Source organism: Asterias amurensis, chromosome 11 (genome assembly GCF_032118995.1).
Source record: "Asterias amurensis chromosome 11, ASM3211899v1".
NCBI classification, from domain to species: Eukaryota; Metazoa; Echinodermata; class Asteroidea; order Forcipulatida; family Asteriidae; genus Asterias; species Asterias amurensis.
In genome coordinates, this window is record NC_092658.1 from 3,906,802 (window position 1) to 3,929,476 (window position 22,675).

General features: G+C 37.1%; 2 protein-coding genes across 2 annotated transcripts in view; one reads left to right on the top strand and one right to left on the bottom strand.

Moving 5' to 3' along the window:
• Positions 1–9,075, top strand: part of LOC139943753 (N-alpha-acetyltransferase 60-like) — a 39,611-nt gene extending 30,536 nt beyond the window's left edge. The window contains exons 5-6 of the mRNA XM_071940530.1: positions 3,529–3,763; positions 4,609–9,075. Coding sequence (XP_071796631.1) covers positions 3,529–3,763; positions 4,609–5,095 — 722 coding nt within the window. The 3' untranslated portion in view covers positions 5,096–9,075. The remainder of the gene's footprint in view (positions 1–3,528; positions 3,764–4,608) is intronic.
• Positions 9,076–19,867: 10,792 nt separating this feature from the next.
• Positions 19,868–22,675, bottom strand: part of LOC139943901 (uncharacterized) — a 39,451-nt gene continuing 36,643 nt past the window's right edge. The window contains exons 27-28 of the mRNA XM_071940784.1: positions 22,429–22,539; positions 19,868–21,864 (exon numbers count right to left, since the gene is read on the bottom strand). Of these exons, the coding sequence (XP_071796885.1) occupies positions 21,706–21,864; positions 22,429–22,539 (270 nt within the window). The 3' untranslated portion in view covers positions 19,868–21,705. The remainder of the gene's footprint in view (positions 21,865–22,428; positions 22,540–22,675) is intronic.

A 22,675-nucleotide genomic window follows, 5' to 3' on the forward strand; every position in this document is an offset into this window, starting at 1 on the left:
GCTAATATCCATCACATGCATAAAAAACAAAACAAAAAAACAAACAGTAGCAAGTTGTATCTTTAGATTGTTATTTTTTTTTCAATGAGCTTATCCTGAAGTTGTTCTTATGGCCATTTTAGGTCATATTTTTCTTTCCTTGGACCTTTGTTTTGCCGTAATTACTTTTGCAATTGAATGTGTAAATTGCAGTTTTTGTTTAAGTTTTTTTTTTACATATTTGTTTGGTGTGTTTGGATGTGTGATTGTTGTTGCAGATGGTGTGAGCAGCAGTTGTGGTTGTTGTTGTTATGGTTTTTGTTTGTGTTGTTTTGTATTTGAAAATAATTAGTTTGTTATTTTTATTTAATTTTCATGAATTGATTTTTGATTGATTGATTGATTGATTATTTTTTTTTTTTTTTTTTTTTGGGGGGGGGGGTGGGAGATGTTTTCATTGTGTCCTATTTATGTCCTTTGTCACAAGGCAGCTCCATTCCAAAGTGTTGACCCTTATTTTTTTTTAGTGTTATTTTATTGTCTTTAGCTTAACTCAGAATTTGTTCATTACTAAATATTTTGCACAAAATGTTAAAATTCAATCCGTAATAGTGTTCTTTATACGTGCATTTTGAACCAATTAATCGTTGGGTTAAGTCAGTAAAGCTCACAAGTTATTTCACCGTCAGTCAATGATATCCGGCAAGAATTTTCATACAAGTCCCCCCACACTAGAGCTTTAGTACAACTGTATGTGTTGAAAGATATTACAGCTGTCATCACACCAGCAAGCTATATTTGAGTGAGTAGTTCTATCGTTTAATCTGTGCTTACAGATGATCTATCTGCAGATGTATCTCAGTGTACTCATAAGAACGTGAAGGGGGATGATCAAGGGATTCATAACACTCTGTCTTTATCCTGCATACGTGTATGTGTTTATAGGACAGGTACATCTATGCAGAAACGGAGAAGTACATTACTACGTAAAATGTGTAGATTTTTTATCATGGCGTGGGGTGTCTATGGTATCTGAACCAATGTTGGAAGGCAAACAATAAGAGTTGTATCAAATGTTAAGTTTGGAGTTTGGGGTTGAATTTTAGGGGGATTTCTGCCTGTTGTTGAAGAGTCTACACTGGTGGAGCGCATTAAACGAATTTGCTAAACGAATTGGGACAAACTTGTGCGCAATGTGCATTTTGCGCTCTGCCGAATTGTCTGCTTAATCTTCTGGGACAGCAAAAGCGTGCGCAATCTGCAAGTTTGCGCTTTGTTTGTACGGCAGCTCAAGTTGATGATCCTGATAAACTGCGTGCAATCTGAAGATTGTGCAAACTTTGTAGATTGCGTTTATTTGTACACACGTGCGCAATATGGCAATGCATTGCAATCATTTTTTATTTTTTTCTCCAGTCTGACCAAAATGCGTGAGAAAATTGTTGCGGCACATGAGAGCGTGACACAAACCCCTATTGCGTGAGTCTCAAGTCTAATGGGTGAGACTTGGTAGGTCTGATTATTTGGAGATGGAATAAATAGACAAAAACAATAGTCTGATCCCGTTATATTTGAAATAAGAAATTGTCATTAGTTTACACAGGGAACCTTACAATGGAAAGCCTTACTTTGGTACAGTCATGGTACAGTAAGTAACTCATGTTCAATCTGGAATTAATTTTCTTACTCAAGTTGATGAAATTCTGTTTGGTGGAAACTATTTTTAGGAGTACAAAATGCCAAGAATGACCTCGTTTGGTAATCATAGTTATCGTCCATTTGCATAATTGTTTTGTATGTGTTTCATCCTGCAATACCATTTGTGCCATTGATGTCTGTCACCTAAAATCCATACTAACCGACACTGGGGCATTGAAAACCAACTTGGCGCAACCAAGATTATTGTGATAATGATGTACATTTGTAAGCGAGGAGAGTTTTGTACAGTTTGCATGGCCTGAATTAACCCACAGCAATTTGCCGGGGTGCCCTGGGGTTTTGCTGTGGTGCCCTTTGCTAAAATCCAATACAAATTTACATTTTCTTCGCAGAATCACCTCTTGGCAGAGGAAAACTGCCATACCTCTTCAAGAGTGAAGTACAAGGCCTGTACATGTACTGTATGTACTCCACAATGAATATGTTAATGATGTTATGCTTTGCATGCCTTAGGTTCACTTACAAAATTGGAATACCCGATATAAATTAAATATTGACTCTGACAAATGCCCTAAATCTAGGAGCTTCTCACGCAGACAGTTTTGCTTAAAATGTGTTCTACTAATTTAAGCAGCAATTTAGGCTGTATGTAGAATGATATTTTGGCTGTTACCTTCTTATTGGTAAGCAAGATTGTTTCTTGCTAAGCTGCTTTTTGTGCTTGAGCAGCTCTATTGGGCCTTGCAGGAAAGATTGATGGGAACAGAAATAGGAAAATAGGTGAAATAAAAATTAACAGCAATAAATTATGGTTTGAGTGGACATTTCAAGTACTTGAGTGTATTTGATTGTACATTTGTATAGTGCAGATTAGCCCTATTACAGGGCTCTTCCTCTGTGCTGTACGCAGATACAGAGTCCTACATATTAATAGGGCCTGTTTCTGGGGCGGAAAATTTTCAAAGTTTACATGCAATTAGAAGCCACTAATTCACATTCAATGGCAGCATACATTTTTCTGCGGTGGATTTTTGTCGTCGTAGTACGAAAGTGTAAGGCCGCCAGGGCTAAATGCAGAAGTTCCTTTGATTGACATGGAACATTGTTTACATTCTTTGAGTACGATCATTTTATCAGCGTTCTCCTTTAACAGTGGTTTGCTGGCCAAATGCCAGTTACATGTGTATAACTTCTAAGGAACAATCAACATTCTGTCCAAGTGGTGCCAGTTAATTACGTCCGAACACTACATGAAAACCACTGACTGCATTTGTATCTTTTCCGACCTAAGTCTCATGCAGTATATGACAGTAGGAAGAAAACCCTTCATGAGGACCAGTGAAAAAGCTGGGGTACCAGTGAATTGACAAGTTAACTGGGCCCAATCTCATGGCTCTGCATACAAAGCAAAGATTCAGCGCTTACGGAAGCAGGGATTTACACTCTAACGTCAGTCGTATTTCACTAGTTAGCAGGGAATTTTTGTGTGTGGGCTTGCGTACTCCATAACTGGGCACAGCTTGCACACTAAATGGGAGAATGGTGATCGTAGACACAGAATTTGGCAGTAAGCAGAGCCATAAAAATTGGTCCTTAGTCCTGTGGCCGGATTCTACTTTCGTGTGAAAATACCGGACAGTTCTTCACTGTTTTAAGCTGAATTTTTTTTCACATGTGACTTGTACATGTATTGTTTCTCTCTTTATGTGTAGTTTTGGCTATAAATCAATACTACATGTACATTGACAAAAACAAATCTAAGACTGTCACAACCAACCCAGTAGGGTTCTGGTTAAAATAGAGGAAGAAAAAACCAATGCGGCAATAATTTTTCACAACCACTTAAGCCGTACCTTTAATAACACCATTGCCTCTTCTATTCTTCAACAGCAACTGCTCTCCTTGATCGCCTCATCTCATACCTAACCACCAACGAGCGTTCCAACTGCAAAGCCGTCTACCTCCACGTCTTGGCCACCAACATCACTGCTATTCGATTCTACGAGAAACATAACTTCAGGAAGCACGAATACCTGCCTTATTACTACGCCATCAGGGGGCAGCCCAAGGACGGCCTGTCTTATGTCTCGTACGTCAATGGCGGCCAGCCACCATGGACGCTGATATATCCTTTGAATGTTCAGAAATGTTTAAGTTGTTTAGTTCTGTTTGGTTCTTCAGTCTTAAGGTTTTAGTTCTAACTGAAAATAGTATTACACAGAGGTTGTTACAGAGATTGTATGTTTAGGAGGAGGTGGAAGGGCTATGAAATGACTCGGGGGGCGGGGTGGGGGTGGATACACTCGCCCTAGATCAGCCAGCCACACAACTTTCTCTATTTTTATACAGCAGTGCTTCAATCAAGTCATCATTATCCAAACTGGGAAATGTCTTGAATGTGTTTCTGAGATTGCGTTAAAATGAAGATTTCAAAGCAGATTTGTTCTGCTCTTTACTTTTGTATATTGTTGGGCTCTTTGAACGACACTGCATGATGGAATTGTGTGCTTTTTAAAGCCATTGGACACTTTCGGGAAAAAAAAACAAAAGACAAATAACGTACAGGGTTTACAGAAGGTAATATAATGGTGAAAGACTTCTCTTGAAATATTATTCCATGAAATGCTTTACTTTTTGAGAAAACATTAAAATAATTATAAATTCTCGATATCGAGAATTACGGATTTATTTTAAACACATGTCATTACATGGCGAAACATTCAAAAACAAGGGGGGTTTTCCCGTTATTTTCTCCCGCCTCCAATGATCGATTGAGCCTAAATTTTCACCAGTTTGATATTTTATATATAAGTTATATGATACACGAAGTGTGGGCCTTTGGACAATACTGTTTACCGAAAGTGTTCAATGGCTTTAAGAAGCCACTGTTATTATTATTATTATTTTTAAAATAGAATTTATCAAGGTAATTTCAATTGCATCATTATCTTTCCTGAACATCTTTCTCACGGATTATATGAAGCAGTTTGGGTCCTACCTGTCCAAGATCCAGCCATGCAAGCTGCCCAGCGCAATGGCAAATCACACCCGCAGCTGGTTTGCCGGTCGTCGCAACTGGCTACCCAGCGTCAACATGAACATTGTGTCACGAATAAGGGGTCAAATGTCAAGTGACCCCGAGTCCGGGAACGGGGCACCGGATGAAGACGAGTCCGGTGAGGAGTCGGTACCGCCTCAAATGACCTCGGAGGCGGTTGCTGCCAGTGGCATGAACGTCGAGACAGCCTCCATGGCGGAATCTGTGACGGATCTTGGGTGTGTCGGACGCGGCCGTGGGTGGCTGCCCGGCATGCCAAAAATGCCCAATGTACCCAAAATGCCCAACGTCAACGTACCAAACTTATTCTCCCGCTTCAAGGCGCAGTCTGCGGAGGGTGCGGACGACCACCACCATGGGAAGGAAGACAAAGTGAATAAGAGAGATCATGTCTTATAAATTCTCCTAGACTCTCACTGAGTGCTTGACGTATGCAATATTCTAACAAAGCGCCAGTAATTTAACTTTTTTTCAAAAAAAAATATAAAAAAATAACGAGATTAGAGGGAATGTTAATATTATCACTAGTATCTACGATAGAGTTTTAAATCATACTTTAATGCCCCCCTTTTTTTTACAATCTCTTTATGATTACAATACATATCACCATATTGACGCTGGAGTGAAAGTAGGCTGGTCATGTCGTATGAGTCAGGATGCAAGACTTCATACACTCCTCGCAACAGTACATGTTCTCGGATTCGGAGGTATGTAATGTACATGTATCATCGACGAGAGTGATTGAAAGGAAAGTACAAATTTCTGCACCTGTACACCGGAGACTATTGCTTATAGGAGCAAAAACCAGGCAGGATTCAAGAGGTGCAGATGGACAACACTGCAAGGGTAGACGATCACACGGTAATGCAGAGCCAAAGGCTGGTAACAGCGCAGCCCAATCATCAAACAAAACTTGAACGGTTTCATGTTTAACCATTACCATAACCTGCTCCCAGTGTCATTTCATACCTTCACCTTGTGAGATGGTGTCTGCTCACTTCGTACTCTGGACTCTTTGAACCTATTGCAAGGTATGAAGTGACTTTGGACACTTCGTACCTTGGACACTTCGTACCTTCTTACAAGACACTTTGTACTGATTCTGGATTTCTGCCTCGTTTCGAAAAGGTCACGCTGACATTAAAAAGTAAGATTTTACTGACATACAACAGTACGAAATTACCAACTTTGCCAAGGATCAAAGTGACCCAAAAGTTCGAAGTGGCCAAGCTGCGAAATGACAAAGGCACAAAGTGACTGACACTGTAAATGAAGTAGGCTGTCCTGCGCTGTCCTTTTTATCAAGGCTTAAAGTGTTCAAGGGTAGAGAGTGTTCAAGCTGTAGGTTTAAGCTATACGAGTCAAACTCGCCCCCTTGTTTAAGAAAAGATTTCAAAATAAGGCCCATGAAACGTTCTCCTTGTGCCGTGTACAAGGATTTAAAATAATGGCATTCAGTATAAAACAAAACAAGATATTAGTATTTACCTCATAAAAATTTGACCTATTAAAAGAAAACATTTTTATATATGTACACCAACTGTGCTAAATAGTGAAGATGGTATGGTTTCCTGACTCATCGTTAAGTAACACTGCATTATTGGTATGGACATTGGAGGTGACATTGTTAGGGTGCTGCACTTTGCTTTGAATGATGTGTGCCTTACTGACTAACCTTGTCCATGTGCTATGTCAAAGTTAGAGAATAAAAAATCAAAAAGCATACTGATCAAAACAGTGAGGTTGAAACCAATGGTTCTTTTCAGAACCACCCCAACTCATTAGAGATAGTCCTTACATGGTGCTACCGCCATTATATGAAGCATGATTACAATGTACCAACCAAAAAGACCTACGGTACAAATGCCTCTCAATTCAGCTCTAGCAGTTTCTTTCTTGAATGCTAAATGTCATGGAAGACTCGAAGCATCAAGTTTCAAAAGAATTGGCAATTCCCTTGAAATCAAATTCACTAAAATCAAGAAAAAGATGAAACCATTAAAGGATTCGGGTACTTTTTCAAAATGTCCACAGACAGGGTTTGAAGAGAATGATAGTGGAAAGCTTGTCTTCAAATATTACTAACTAAGGTTGTGTAGTTTTTGAGAAACGAGTAAAACAAGTCACAAAATAGTTTTGGTCTCATGAGACCAAAATTATTTTAGCATGTAAAATCCCCTTAACCAGTTATGATATTATACCCAAACCATACAGCATAACTGGTTAATACGTTTTTACATGCTAAAACTGAGATGGGTAATTATTACTTTTACCCATTTCTCAAAAACTACAGCACCTCAGTAAGTAAAATTTCAAGGGAAGCTTTCTACTATCAAAATCTTCAAACTTTGTAAGTTTAATGTAAATCTGTGGACATTGTGTTTTTTGTTAGGAAAAAGTACTATACCCTTTAACCATGTAGAATGCCCCAGTTAGCACAGTAGGGCTTTATAAAACCAAAGTAAAACACCAAGTAAAAACATTCTGAGGACCTGGGCCCAATTTCATAAAGCTGTTGAGCAAAAAATTCTGCTTAGTAAGTTTCTTAGCTAAGCAAGAAACGACCGGGGTACCAGTCATAAAGCTGTTGAGCAGAAAATTCTGCTTAGTAAGTTTCTTAGCTAAGCAAGAAACGACCAGGTACCAGTCATAAAGCTGTTGAGCAGAAAATTCTGCTTAGTAAGTTTCTTAGCTAAGCAAGAAACGACCGGGTACCAGTCACAGCAATGGTATCTGAATGGTGTTTTGGCTGGTAACCTATTTTTTGATAAGCAATCGTTTTTTATGCTAAGCAAGTTTTTGTGCTTACAGGCTTTATGACATTGGGCCCAGGTTTCAATTTAGAGTGCTTAGGCCCAACTTAAAATATAACGGTCCTGAAGGCCCCCACAATTTTGAAATGAAATAAGTTGGAAACATTATAAGGGGGTTCACAACAGGTATACGTCCAGTTGGTTTATAATGTTTTTAATAACAAATTTGACATGGAACAATGGTTCTGGTAGTTTGGTGCACATCAATTTTTTTCAGGAATGATTTTTCTGGGTGGATCTTCAAAAAGTGATGTAAATTATGAATCGATGGAAGCTATGGAGTTTACATGGATTACAATCAAATTGTGACTTTCTTCCACAAAATCCATGTGCATAACGTTCTTTCTTATCTGACCTCGGTTGGGAATATACATGTATGTTCATTGTTTTTGCATATGCAAATTATACAAAGACAGTTGTGTGTGCAAAATGACATTATTTCTATTATTATGTACTTCCATAGGTTTTTTCCCTCATTGAAGGGTTTTTTGTACAAAGACCAAATCCCTTGGGTGTATAATTTTTGAGTAGGGGGTTGAGGGAGGGTATCTCTTTTGGTAATTACTCAAAAATTTAATGACCAAACTAACTTGGTAAAGTGCACTGGAGAGCTGTTGATATTATAACAGAGTGAAAAGAATTACTACGAAGTTATGTCGTTATAGTAAAAGAGTTAATTTTTCACACACACACAAATCATTTGGGGTTGAACAAAGCAAAATTGACTAGAGTTGGTCTCGAACCAACAACCACTGGAGTGACGTGCCTGCACTCTACCAACTGAGCTTTCTTGCTGCCCTGTGATATATTGATATAAACAAAATTGATTCCAAGGAAGGCCTCGGGTATCTGAAATCACAGAATTCTTTGGAACAAGGGTGGTTTCTTCATTTGAGCAAAATTTTTCACAGGTTTGTAATATCTGATGCATATGTTGAGATACTATCAAGTGAGGAGACTGGTCTTTGACAATTACTGAAAGTATACCCTGCCTTTAAAACTTATTCTGTTTTCAGTCGTATGTAGTAATCGTAGTTAAAAACACACTGAACAAATGTGGACGCCACTTTTGTGGCAAACAGTAAACTGTACAAATTCTGTGTAAATAAACATTAGGTTGGTGGTAAATAAGAGTCAACTCGAGAATTATAATTATAAATTTTGTATGCAATATTGAGTTTCAGCATTGTGTACCGTGATGTGCAAAATTAGAACTAGAGACAAACATGTTGAGGATTCTGAGGAATATGATATTTTAGCTACCGTTACCTATTGACATATCCGGCCCGATTTCACAAAGCAATAAAATCCATCGCAAGATAAATTGTCAGTATTACCATCACTTTTGTTAGTGGTTGTACGGTTGATTTGCAGTTAAGATCAATCTTAGTTCTTTGTGAAATCGGCCCCAATACTTAACTAAGTAAATCTATCATGGTTTGTGGAAAGATCTCTAACGTCATGTTCAGTTTTGTGCTGCACTCATTTTCAAAAAGATAGAGTTCTTTAGGAAAGTAGAAACAAGTTAGCAATTTCCAACCTCATGTTAAAAATAATGCCATTGAATATGATACACCCTTACACTGCAAAAATTTGTAAGGTCCCAAAATATTCATGGACATATGGAACTGTACATTATTGTACCAGGCTTTTTAAAGGCAGTGGACACTATTGGCAATTGTCAAACACTATAGCCTTCACAGTTGGTGTATCTCAACATATGCATACAACAACAAATCTGTGAAAATTTGAGCTCAATCGGTCATCGAACTTGCGAGATAATAATGAAAGAAAAAAAACCATCCTTGTCACACGAAGTTGTATGGTTTAGATGGTTGATTTCGAGACCTCAGGTTCTAATTCTCAGGTCTCGAAATCAAGCTCATGGAAAATTACTTCTTTCTCAAAAACTATGGCACTTCAGAGGGAGCCGTTTCTCACAATGTTTTATACCATCAACCTCTCCCCATTACTCGTCACCAAGAAAGGTTTTATGCTAATAATTTTTTTGAGCAACTACCAATAGTGTCCACTGCGTTTACATGTAAGTTCATTCCTAGATTTTTGTGTCGGTATTGAATTTGACTAACAACAGCTGTGGAATGTCGATTCTATTGTTAATATCAAATGAAGCCTTGTTTCAAATTTCGCTCTGATTTTTCTGCAAACAAGTATACTACACAATTACGGTTGACACTGTTTCAATGTGAGGTTAGGGACTTGTTATTATTGCCCAACTTTTTATTAGGACTCTATCTGTTGGAAAACCTGTGGAAACAAACAAGCGGATTTGTAGGTCCTGCAATAAGTTATTAGTTAAATTTTGGTGTAGCTGAGCTGAAAAGTTGACTACATTTCAGAGTAATTGTTGGAAAGAACCTTAGCGCTAATGGGAATGTTAATCCCATGTTAATGGGAATGTTGATGAGGACTAGCTGGATAAGTTTTGGCTTAGTTTCATCATCATTTGTACCTGTCTTTTTATAAGTTTCTTCCTTGATTTTTCGTGTCGGTGTTGAATTTGACTTTTGACTAACAACAAAATGAGGAATGTCATTTCTATTATTGATTTCCAATGAAGTGTTTCTAATTTCGCTCTGATATTTCTGCAAACAAGGAATTCATTAGACTGTTAGCGTTAAACAAGAACGTTTCTCGATGGCGAGGACCAGCTCGTTAAGGTTAGGCATAGTTTTATTCATCATTGATCAATCTAGAAGTTGACATACCAGTAAAAAAAAAACCTTGTAAAATCGGAATCCTATTAAAAGAGAAGATTTCCGAGGCCATGATCGTGAAATTGGAGGACTGTAGTAGTCAGTTCTTAGAGAAAGCCATTCTTGCAATGGCTCCCGGATCCCTTAAAGGGAGTACCTTGTTGGTAGATACGTGCTTTATTGAAGACTTCGATATTATATTAAAGGGAGTCTCGAGAGAGAATTTTCCCGCATGGATTTTCATTTAGCGAAGCACAATGAGTAAATCCACTCACCTATAGTGGCCACATGCGACAGTATAAAAGCTGAATTGTGCATGAAATTATTGTCTATGATTCCATCTCAATTATAGAAAGGAATCTTCCATAGTACCCTCTCTGGTGACTTCAGAACATTTTCTTTTGTAAAAAGAAACAATAATGTTGAAAAATGTCACGATATGACATTTCAGTGGCAGGTTTCTGTAGTTTTCTTGTAGTGTATCATAACTACATGTCACTTCCATGACATTTGTAGTTTATGTAACATTTATGCTAAATAGTGACAAAGATTGTTTGGATCATTGTTTTCTTTTCAGTAATCTTCCCAGCCCTCATGATGATCCTTTCCCATTACTATCTTCGTTATAAAAGTGTTTTAAAATTGTTGCATTCTGTTTCCAAAACTCAACTACTAGATTAGTAGTACCGTGTTATTTCATTGATAACTATTATGGTGTAGGGAGACGAGACGTGTATTTGTGTCGTGAATCCATTATCTACCCGTATAGTAGTTGAAAAAGCTTAATTCTCCAGTCGGGAGTATAATGCACCATTTGTGTTTTTAATCCACATTGCAAACATCAAATGAGAAAAGTCAATGTTCTTAGTTTTATTTTGTCATCTTTTTATTTTAAAACAAACTATGGATTGATTAATCATTAAAAAATGGATAAGTTCAAATCTGGAAGCTCATTGATTGTACAGATTATACTGGTTCCAATTCTGCAGAGATTTTGTTCTTGTTTTCCTCTTCTCAACCCCCCCCCCCCCCCCACCCCCTCCTCCCCACCCCTCCGACAAAGCCTTTAAATGTCTGAGGTTTTGGAAGGACCCTGAAAGACAGTGTACTTTGTAAGTAACATTCAAACCTACACAATGTAGGACTTTGGCCTTAAAGGAAGACTCTGCTTAGGTCAAAACATTGGGTCATACTATATTTTGCAGACAATGGGTCCAGAATTGTTATTACAAAGGAAAACAATGGGGGTCAACTTTTCAGGACAAAAGGTTAACAAAATGAGGTCTGTGATTGGAGGCCATTACACACTTATATTGTCTGTGTTTACAGAGGTAATGGGCATTAAGTAAAGGTACTGGACACATTTGTTGCAAGCTTGCAGCTGCCTGCACTCAAAATATATATGTATTAGCATACAAATTTACTTGGTAATGAGCAATGGAGAGCTGTTGATAAAACATTGTGGGAAACGGCTCCCTCTGAAGAAACATGATTTTTGAGAAAGAGGTAATTTCTCACTCAAATGTTTGAATCTGAGATGACTTCAGGCCTGAAGTCTTTCTCAGACTTCTAAAATCACAACAATTTGTGCAACAAGGGTGTTATTTGCTTTTATCGTTTTTTTTTTTTTTTGGTTATTTGCTTTCTTTGGTTTTTTTTTCTTTTTTTTTTTTTTTATTGGCAACTTTGTGAACAAATTGAGCGCAAATTTTCACAGTTTTGTTATTTTATGCATTTTATGTTGGGATACACCAAGTGAGAGACTGGTCTTCGACAATTACCAAACATGTCTGTCAAGGCCTTTAAGATCTGAGTTTTGTACGGGTGACTAGACACGGTGCTTGGTTTGATCACATGATAGGAGCTTTGTACCTACTGTATACCCACCACCATATTTTCTGTGTTGATCTAGATCTAGCTGTAAGCAAAAATATTGACAAGGTTAAGGAGGCTCGTAAAACCCTAGTACTTGAATCACCTGATCATCCACTCAGCTTTGCAAACACAGTCACGTACACAAAATACAACAGTACCAGCACTACAACAGAGAATGTGATACTTATATTGATATTCATATTGATATTGATATTGTCGCAGCAGAACAAAAGACCCGGTTTTCTACATCAGCAAACGGAAATACTTTAGCCTTACTAAGAATATGGCCTGTCCCAAACTTTGTTTGTTTTTTCCCCAAAGTTATAACTTTATGCTCAAACTTGTTTAAAATTCAATCTGTAAGAGAAGTAAACAAAATGAGTTGCATGCAAACTTGACAGCCTACGCTGTCCTCACAGGTGGTAGGTACCCATTTCTTCCTTGGTGAAGAGAACCAATTGGATGTTAGTTTCGTGCTCAAGGATACAAGTGTCATGACCGGGATTTGAACCTACACCCTGATGACTGGGCCATCATAACTTGAGTCAGATGCACTATAGCGCTACACAAGTGCATGCAATCAGTCAACTTTAACATCTGATAATTTCTTGTTTTTATTTTGTTTGTTAAGAATGCAACAGACAAAACCAAATAATTACAGAGTTCCACATATTATGTGGAACTCTGTAATTTAGAAAGTGTGGTCGGCCATTTTGTATTTGAATTTGGCAGATTAAAAGTGGCATGTTTAATATCTAGGCACTAGGCACAGAAAATCTTGCCTACAGTGAGCACTTAATGACCACAAAATTGCAATTCTAATTCCATAGCCTTGTTTTCAGAATGCCGTCTGCATGTTTCAATAGAGGGACTTGCTTGGTATGAGAGTGAAGCTTCCGGACTTATTACTCATTTATTGTGTGCCTTCTCTCTGGGTTTAATTACCGAGCTCGATGCTCTGAACCATGTTTGAACGAACCACTCCAACCTTGTCTCAGATAAAGTGTCTGTAGATTTTGACCAGAAAATGTTGACAATGGGTAACCTTCCTCTATAATTCAACATCAATGGTTCAATTGAATAAAAGGGACTTTTTGCAAATCAGTCCATGACATAACAGCTGCTCCTTAAAGGTACTGGACACTATTGGTAATTACTCAAAATAGTTATTAGCATAAAACCTTTTGGTAACGAGTAATGGGGAGAGGTTGATAGTAAAAAACATTGTGAGAAACGGCTCCTTCTGAATTAATATTGTTTTCTTAAAAGAAATAATTCTCTACGCATTTGATTTCGAGACCTCGGATTTAGAATTTGAGGTCTCAAAATCAAGCATCAGATCTTTGAAAGCACACAACTTTGTGTGACAAGGGTGTTTTTTCTTTCATTATTATCTCCAAACTTTGACGACCAATTGAGCTCAAATTTTCACAGGTTTGTTATTTTATGCGTATGTTGAGATACACTAAGTGAGAAGACTGGTCTTTGACAATTACCAATAGTGTCCACTGCCTTTAAACACAGCATTGGTAACAATTGGCTTGGTTTCACTGTACGGTCTAGCGGCTTAGACTGAAGGACTTGCAATCACAAGGTGGCAGGTTTGAATCCAACTAAAGCTAACTGCTGATTTTCACAATGGCTATGATAAAATATTGTCATCTGGTTACTGAATCTCAATTTCTTGATTTGTGCATTTTATAATCATCACATGATCCTAGATCATTAAACCAATGTTTGTATGGGATGAGAGAGATTGTCTGTTGCCAGCTTGGTGATTATAAAAACATGATGGGTCTTGCTTGCCTTTGTAATTGGCGCTTTAGGTTGGTTGGAAAGATGTTTTAAAACTAAAACATAATGCTTCTACATAACCCTAAAAACTGGTGGGATTTTTTGTGTAGTTTAATGAGAACACAGTTGGCTACTTTGTGGAACACAATTTTCGACTCAACAAAATGGCAGTAGACCTTTTTTTTCCCACTGGTGGTCAAGAGAGTCAGGCGAAACACTGTTGGTGTTTTCGCACAAAAATTTTTTGGAAAGATTGCAATTCCAAATCAGCAACATTGTGAAAGACTTGAAGGCAATGTGTACTTTATACATTGAAACTTTGCCGCTTTTATTTTGGCTTGTTTCTAACTGATGATGTATTAAAGGAACATTACAGAATTGGTTTTTGCTAACAAAACAGTTCCTGGCAGTGTAAGCACTTTATGTAATCCACCATATACATAAACTGACAAACCTGTAGAAGTTTGAGATCGATCGGCCATCTAGGTCATGAGAGAACCGTGAAAAACCGAAAACAGTTCCTGGCAGTGTAAGCACTTTATGTAATCCACCATATACATAAACTGACAAACCTGTAGAAGTTTGAGATCGATCGGCCATCTAGGTCATGAGAGAACCGTGAAAAACCGATGACAAATTTTGCATTGCATCGATGCCGAAACAAATGAATAAAACGCTCACTGAGCGATAACTCCAAACGCGAAGCTAGATTATTTATTTCTCATCAAATATGACATTTCAGACAGAAATATTTCAAGGGATGTTTTCAACTATCATCATCAACAGACCGTGTAAGTTTTATGTTGATCTGTGATCTTCACGATTTTTGTTTCTTACCAATTCTGTAACGTTCCTTTAACTAGTGGGGTTGCAGCATGAAACCCTAGGTGCCCTCGATACAAAATAGCTGTTTCACAGTCCTCTATATTTACACCTGCCTCAGACAAAGATCAATGTTTGAACACACTACAGAACAAACACTAACTCTGTACAATTTTCCCAATAGTTGAAGGCTACTGGATGTGTTGTTGTTACAACATGAAGTGAGTTAATCTAATGTTTCAATAACGACGCATTATCATTGTATTAGTAATCTAATGGGCTGTTGTCTGATATCCCACTAAATGATTACATTCATTATTAGTTCAAGGATTGTCTGTTTTTCTCTTTATTAACCTAAAGCATGGGTCTATCTCAACACTCATGGGGAGACAGGTCTTTTTCCTTAGCTGCGCCACACATCTGGAACTCTCTACCACTTAATCTTCGATCTTGTCTTTGTACCACAGCATTCAAATCTCTTCTCAAAACTTATCTTATGTCACAGGTTTTCAAGGACTAATTTTGTTGAGCCTGTTTTTCTTTGTTTTGTTTGTTGTTGGTTTTTACTGCGCCTTGAACACCCAGCAGGGTGGATATGTGCGCATTACAAGTCTTATTATTATTATTATTATGAACAGGAACACAATGTACCACTTTTCTTCCGTCACGCTAGCAGTTTTCCGAGCAGTTGTGTAACTTTTCTTTTTGAGGTACCTGCAAAAATGTTTTAAAACAATTGATGACCCAACCTTGTGGACATTCTTTTACAGTATTGCATGAGGTTTTCATATGAAGCATCAATTTAGCTTTGATCTTATTCTGATGTGGTTTTTCTGTGCGTTACTTTTGGAGAAAAAAAACTAATATTGTTGGTAAACTGTCTTTTTATGTTAATTTTTGTACCCATCCTACCAATGCGTGTTACTCAGTACTTTCCCCGAGCTTTGTGCAAAATCACAGGCATATAACTGTGATTTGAACCTACAACCTTTGCATTTCCAGAGCAGTGTCTTAACCATACACTGTATCCAATGTCATGTTCATTTTCAGACTTCTTCTTGGAGACCCATGCATTAAAATATTGACCTTAATAGTATTTTCATAAATAAGGTTACACTATCTATTATCGAGTTTTTATCAAACAAGCACAAGTTTATCAAATTTAGCGCTTCGGCATCCCGCATCCAACGAGGCTGAATGCCAAGATATGGGGCGCAGGCACGCTCTATTTTTCTTCATTCAACGAGCGTGTGGGTGCTAACATATTTATCTTCAAGCAAACATGCTCGTGGACTATAAAAGTAGAACATGCTGTATGCATTGAGTTGGACATTGGTGAATTGGGTTAATTGAATGGGGCTGGTTACAAACATGCATCTTGTTTTTGTTTATTAAAAGTTGCTGGTTCTAAAATGTCCTTAAATGTTTTATTAAACTGCTACATGTACATACTAAACACTCTATGAATTAATGTTAAGTTCATGTGTTTCTTGAAATCTTGAAGATTACAATGAATGTGCATGTACTTTTGTTTGTAATCAAATGCCAGAGTTGTGCTTCTGTAATGTTTTATGAAATCAAAATATTAAGTTTCCCAATTTTTATTATTTGATGTTGTTATGAAACCTGTACTCTTTTATAATGAATGTACTTTCGGATGTGCTAATTTCTTGGTTCTGTGTTGACCACTAAAAGCGACCTAAGGAATCTGTGCATAACATGTGCATATTTCAAGCTTCTCGTGTGTTCCTCACAATTTGGTGCTAAACCCTCTAAGCAGAGAATGGTTAATATTGTAAGCGCAGAATTCCATGGTAAGCAGACATGAAACTGGGCTCTGCTGTTGTGTGATGCTTGCTTTAACTCTCCTAATCTTGAGTATAACAAGTTGACAAACCCTTTGAAAGTATTTACAGGCAAGAATTGTGTGGGGTGGCACAGCTGTGCACTTAAGTAATTTATTTTTATTTTTTTACTTGTTTTTATTTAAGTGCAAGCACTTTTTTTTTTCTTCATACATAATATGCACTCACAACAACTCACGAACATACAAACCAAAAATAGAGGACAAAACATTAAAAAAACCTTATCAAGAAACAATGAATAATTAATTAAAACGTAAACCTCCACTTTGTGTTAAACTTATGTATTGTGTTTGAGCTAGTCGCAATCTTGCGCACTTAAATAACTTGCTGTGTACATTAGGTGATTCACCACATGATACCGTTGCAGGCTGGTATAATTTTTCTTTTATTCTAAACCACAGTGGATGATATTGAATGGTTTGATAGTAGGAGGGTTGACTGTGTACTGTGTAAATGTATTCACCACATGATACCAAATCGGGATAGTTTATCCATCACTAAACCCACATTGGATGTTAATAAAGGGTCGGAGAGTAGGAGGGTTAAGATTTGGAAGTGGTTGTTCTCAGTATGGTATTCATCAGATTCCATTGGTATTTGGCAATGTCAACTATTAATTTTGTTTTTTACTGTCACAGCATATGGGCAGGAAGTTTTACTGTTTGATTCGATAAAACGCAAACCATCTGCTTTTGGTTCTTATTTTGTTTAGCCATTTTAGGGAGTTGCGGTTTACAATAGTAATATTCTAGAGTGTAATTGATGTTTATTTTAATTTAATTTAATATCAGGACTGATTATTGTATGATATGTACATTGATTACGTAATAATTATACTATTCAGAAAAAAAGGTGTAGTTTTTTGTACACAAGGTATATGAATTAACGTGCACCCTTTTCATGGTGAGTTAATGTGTGTTATTAACATAGGGGAAGTTATTGGTATTAAAGCCATTGGACCCTTTTGGTTCAGGAAAAAAAAAAGTTCACAGATTTACAAATAACTTACATGGTTTACAGAAGGCAATGGTGAAAGACTTCTCTTGAAATATTATTCCATGAAATGCTTTACTTTTTGAGAAAACAGCAAAACAATATAAATTCTCGTTAACGAGAATTACGGATTTATTTTAAACACATGTCATGACACGGCGAAACGCGCGGAAACAAGGGTGGGTTTTTCCGTTGTTTTCTCCCGACTCTGATGACCGATTGAGCCTAAATTTTCACAGGTTTGTTATTTTATATAGAAGTTGTGGTACACGAAGTGTGGGCCTTGGACAACATTGTTTACCGAAAGGGTCCAATGGCTTTAATTGCACAACTTTGAAGTTTGAACTTCGGCCAAATTCATTGCCCTGTTACAACCATGCAAGTGTTGGCCCTGTCCGAATTGACCTTTACAGGGGCTGCTATAATTGGAATTTGGTCCGAGCTTTGAGCCGTTTTAATTAAAACGTTTTATCTACTCTGGGAATAGTTTATAGAATCCATTTGTAGTTAGTGAGGAGGTTATGTGGTTTTCACTTTGGTCATTTCTGTTTGTAGAAGATGTCAGATGTGTTCAAATGGACCGAGAAAAATTGGTTGAAATTGTTCATGTTTCAATAAGTATGCCCCTACTGTCATTGGTATGGCTCTGTTTGGTACATTAACCCTAAAGAGACACTGATTATTTTCTGTAAAAACGCCTAGACATTGCTAATAAGTTCCTAAAGGTAGTGGACACTATTGGTAATATTGTCAAAGACTAGCCTTCACAGTTGGTGTATCTCAACATATGCATTTAAAAACAAACCAGTGAAAATTTGAGCTCAATCGGTCATCAAAGTTGCGAGATAATAATGAAAGAAAACACCCTTGTCACATGCAGTTGTGGAAAATTACTTCTTTCTCCAAAACTATGGCACTTCAGAGGGAGCTTTTTCTCTCAATGTTTTATACCACCAACCTCTCCCCATTGCTTGTCACCAAGAAAGGTTTTATGCTAATAATTATTTTGAGTAATTACCAATAGTGTCCACTGCCTTTAAATCAAATTTTGTTGGGAGAAATGTAAACAGAAATAACTTGAAACAAAGTATTAAGTTTTGTGTGTAGAAATTGGGAAGGTTCTTGACGTACATGTACATGTACATATTTCAAACCATACTGAGTAAAACCAAAGTTAAGTAGATGAGTACATGTAGTCAAACCATAATTACGTGGTTCAAACCATAAAGGGCATTTGTGGCTGCAAGAGGCATTTTGGTACAAGCCGCTTGTGGCTGCCATGGTCTCCAAAGGGTAACGCCTTATCTGAATCAAGCGTTTTCAGCTACGACTATTATCGTCTGAACATTGTTCCATTTTGGAGCAAACGCAATTTTTTAACTCTAGTGAGATGTTTTCTACAAACCATTGAAGACAGTATTATTAAAGGCAGTTGACACTTGGTATTTACTAAAAAAAAGTTATTAGCATAAAACCTTACGAATAATGGGGGAGAGGTTGATAGTATAAAACAATGTGAGAAACGGCTCCCGCTGATGCGACATAGTTTTCGAGAAAGAAGTAATTTTCCTCAAATTTGATTTTGAGACCTCAGATTTAGAATTTGAGGTCTCGAAATCAACATCTGAAAGTACACAACTTTGTGTGACAAGGGTGTTTTTTTCTTTCATAGTTATCTCACAACTCTGACGACCAATTGAGGTCAAATTTTCACGGGTTTGTTATTTTATGCATATGTTGAGATACACTTGGTGAGAAGACTGGTCTTTGACAGTTACCAATCGTGTCCAGTGTCTTTAATCAAGTTTTGTCAGGATAAAAATTGTCAAAGAAATAACTTGAAACAAAGTATTTAGTTTAGTGTTTAGAAATTGGGAAAGTTAAAATGTATCTTGACATCCATGTAAATGAAGTAGGTCCAACCATAACGGCCGTTTGTGGCTGCAAGAGGCATTTTGGTACACAAAGCTCGTGGCTGCCATGGTCTCCAAAGGGTTTAGATCTGAATCAAGCGTTTTCAGCTTCGACTATAATCGTCTGAACATTATTCCATCTCTGAGCTAACGCAGCATCTTTTAACTCTCAAGAGATATTTTCAATACACCATTGAAGACAGTGTCAAGAAGGTATTGTAATATCCCTCACCCTAAAAATAATTATTTGTAAAGTTATTGTATCTCAGTCGTTTCTGAAAACAAAGAACTGTTGGTGAATCTGGGTTTTCTTTTCCAAAGTAGTTTGTATACAGACCATTTGTTAAAACACAGAACCATACAATTTAGATAACTTAGGTAAATTTTCAGATGCATTTATTTATCAAACATGATATTTCAACCTTGGAAACAAATGTGAACATTTGATCGAGTACAACAAGGTATTGACCTACATGTGTAGTGTAAGCTTTGTTATACAAGTTATGAAGAGTATCATACCTGATTTATACAAACTATGACCCCAATTCTACTGCACCTTTCACAAAGTCAGCATTCTTAGAAAATCAAGACAGTTACTTCATCTTGAACACAAATCACTAAAGACACTGAATATAAACATCATTAAAAAATACCTTTATTTGTAGCAATAAAATAATTATTCACATTTAAATCGGATAATTTCTCCTTGAAAGGTTTGTACAGTAAAACCCGGTTCATACTTCCTGCGAGTGCGAATTGAATTTGACGTCACAACTCGGTTTTCGCTGCGAAGTCCTGAGGGAGTTGAGCACATGTCAACCCCTGCGCATTAATCATTGCAAATTTGTGACGTCACCATTAGCTTCGCATTCGCAGGAAGTATGAATCAGGCTTTAGATGCATTAACTCAAGGCTTTCAAATTGTATGTAGTCTATTTTATACCAACCTTATAGTCCAGAATGTAGCGATCATTCTTGATTATCGATAGTATATAACAAAGGTACATTGTTTTGTTTTTTATTACCGATGGAAAATAAAAAGGAACATGTGTCTTTAAAATTAAGGCAACAATTGTAATTTTTTGATTATGTTAGTAAAGTTATAAAAAAAATTAAATTAGTTAATTGCCTGAGGTTTTGACGCTAATCGAGTATTTGTCAAAGGCTAATTTATAACACAACACATATTCACAAACTTCATGTTGACAGTAACTTCAATGTAATTCATTACGTCAAATTCGTTCACATAGCTGGACTAACCCATGGTGAATTATTTCTTGACCAAATTGTATTAAACAAATGCTGGACTTACCCCCTGTGATTTCTTCAATTTTGGACAGAAATTTGATAAAACCACTGGACTTACTACCCCTTGTGGTGTTGAAAAAAATTTGATACAAAAAGCTGGACTTGCCCCTTATGATTTATCAATTTTGGACACAAATTTGATAAAACTGCTAGACTTATTACCCCTTTTGAAATGTTTCACTTTGGACCCAAATTTGATAAAACTACTGTATTTACCTCTTGCGATTTTTTCAACTTTGGACAAATATTTGATGAAATTGCTGGACTCGCCCCTGGTGAATTTTTGACATACTTAACAATTTTCCCTCTTTATTACAGGAATGGTGTTATAAGAGGACAACATAACAAACAAATTAACAACAAACAAACAAACAACAAACAAACAGACAAAAAGTACAAGGAGATTCAGAATGCACTCTTTATTAAAATGATTCCCCATCAAAGCCAATGAAGAATGGTTTTAATATGACTTATGCATATGACATCATTTGAGTAGGACGTACAATGCCTAGAGGTAAAAAAGAGGTTGTTTAATTGGCCAATCCTGTTCGCCGCACATTAATAATCTGTGTGTTTCCATTGTTCATCGTCGGTTTGCCTCGAAGATGGCGGCTAGATGACGTCAATGCATTTCGTCCATTTGGACCGTAGAGTTATATATAAGAACTAGAGGGCGCACTTGTAATGGTAAATGCACAATCGCAACAGGTCCACAAAGAGACCGCGCGCCATTTTGGTAAGAACGCTGGTGTGTGTGTTATGTTATGATAACGTTATGCCGTGCTGTTTTATCAACTTACAAAATGGCCCCACACCAGTCAACAAATCTAGGCCAGTGCACTCTCTAGTTCTAATATATACAACTCTGTGATTTGGACTTCCAAACCATTGGAGGGTAATCGAAAACATCTAGACTCTCAATCCAGTAAAGAAACGTATTCCTTGTTCATCGGCAGGGGGCTCGGGATGGTTGATGGTGAAGTCTCCCAAGATGACCACAAACATACTCCCCATAGGTAAGGTCTGATAAATCTCCTCTATTCTCTTATCCTGCAAGCGTAGTTCATCCTAAAAAAAAGAAGATCAGACGACAAAACATGAGAATTCAGACGTGCTAATATTCCTACTTCAATCTGATTTCAGGTTTTTTTTTTTTGGGGGGGGGAGGGGGGGCCTTGAAAAAAAAAAACCTAGGAAAACTGTGATTGAAAAGTTGTCTAAAGCTTACACCACATGTACATAGACCTTTTGACAAATACCAAATTGCGCAATGCCAACTGTTGAATGAGGTGCATGCTGGTCTGGCTAGGGATCAAACTTGATCGCTAGCCAGACCAGATTTTGAGATCCCATAATCAAGCATCTGAAAGCACACAATTTCGTGTGACAAGGTTTTTTTTTCTTTCCATTATTATCTCGCAACTTCGCAGACTAGTTGAGTTCAATTCAAATATTCACAGGGTTGTTATTTTGTGCATATGTTGAGATCCACCAAGTGAGAAGACTGGTCAATTACCAAAGGTGTCCAGTGTCTTTCAGCACTCTGGAATATATCTCATAGTCTAATTGTGTCATTTACATATTGACTTATTTTTATGAAGAATCATTTGCATATTAACTCATTTGCATTACCTTGGATTCACTTTCAGAATACGTGAACCAATTTATCAACTTCTCATAATCGTAGAACTGAACGCTGACAAAATCTGAAGTTGGTATCCGCTCGACGGCCAATTTGGTTGCCTACAATCCAAGAAAACAGAAACAGTAATTATGTCACAAATTACAATACAAGCAGGGTATTTATATAAGGCATGAGATCGTTTCTTCCATGGTAAAAAAAACGCCCCCTGGTATCCCACCCGGTGTCTTAAAACTA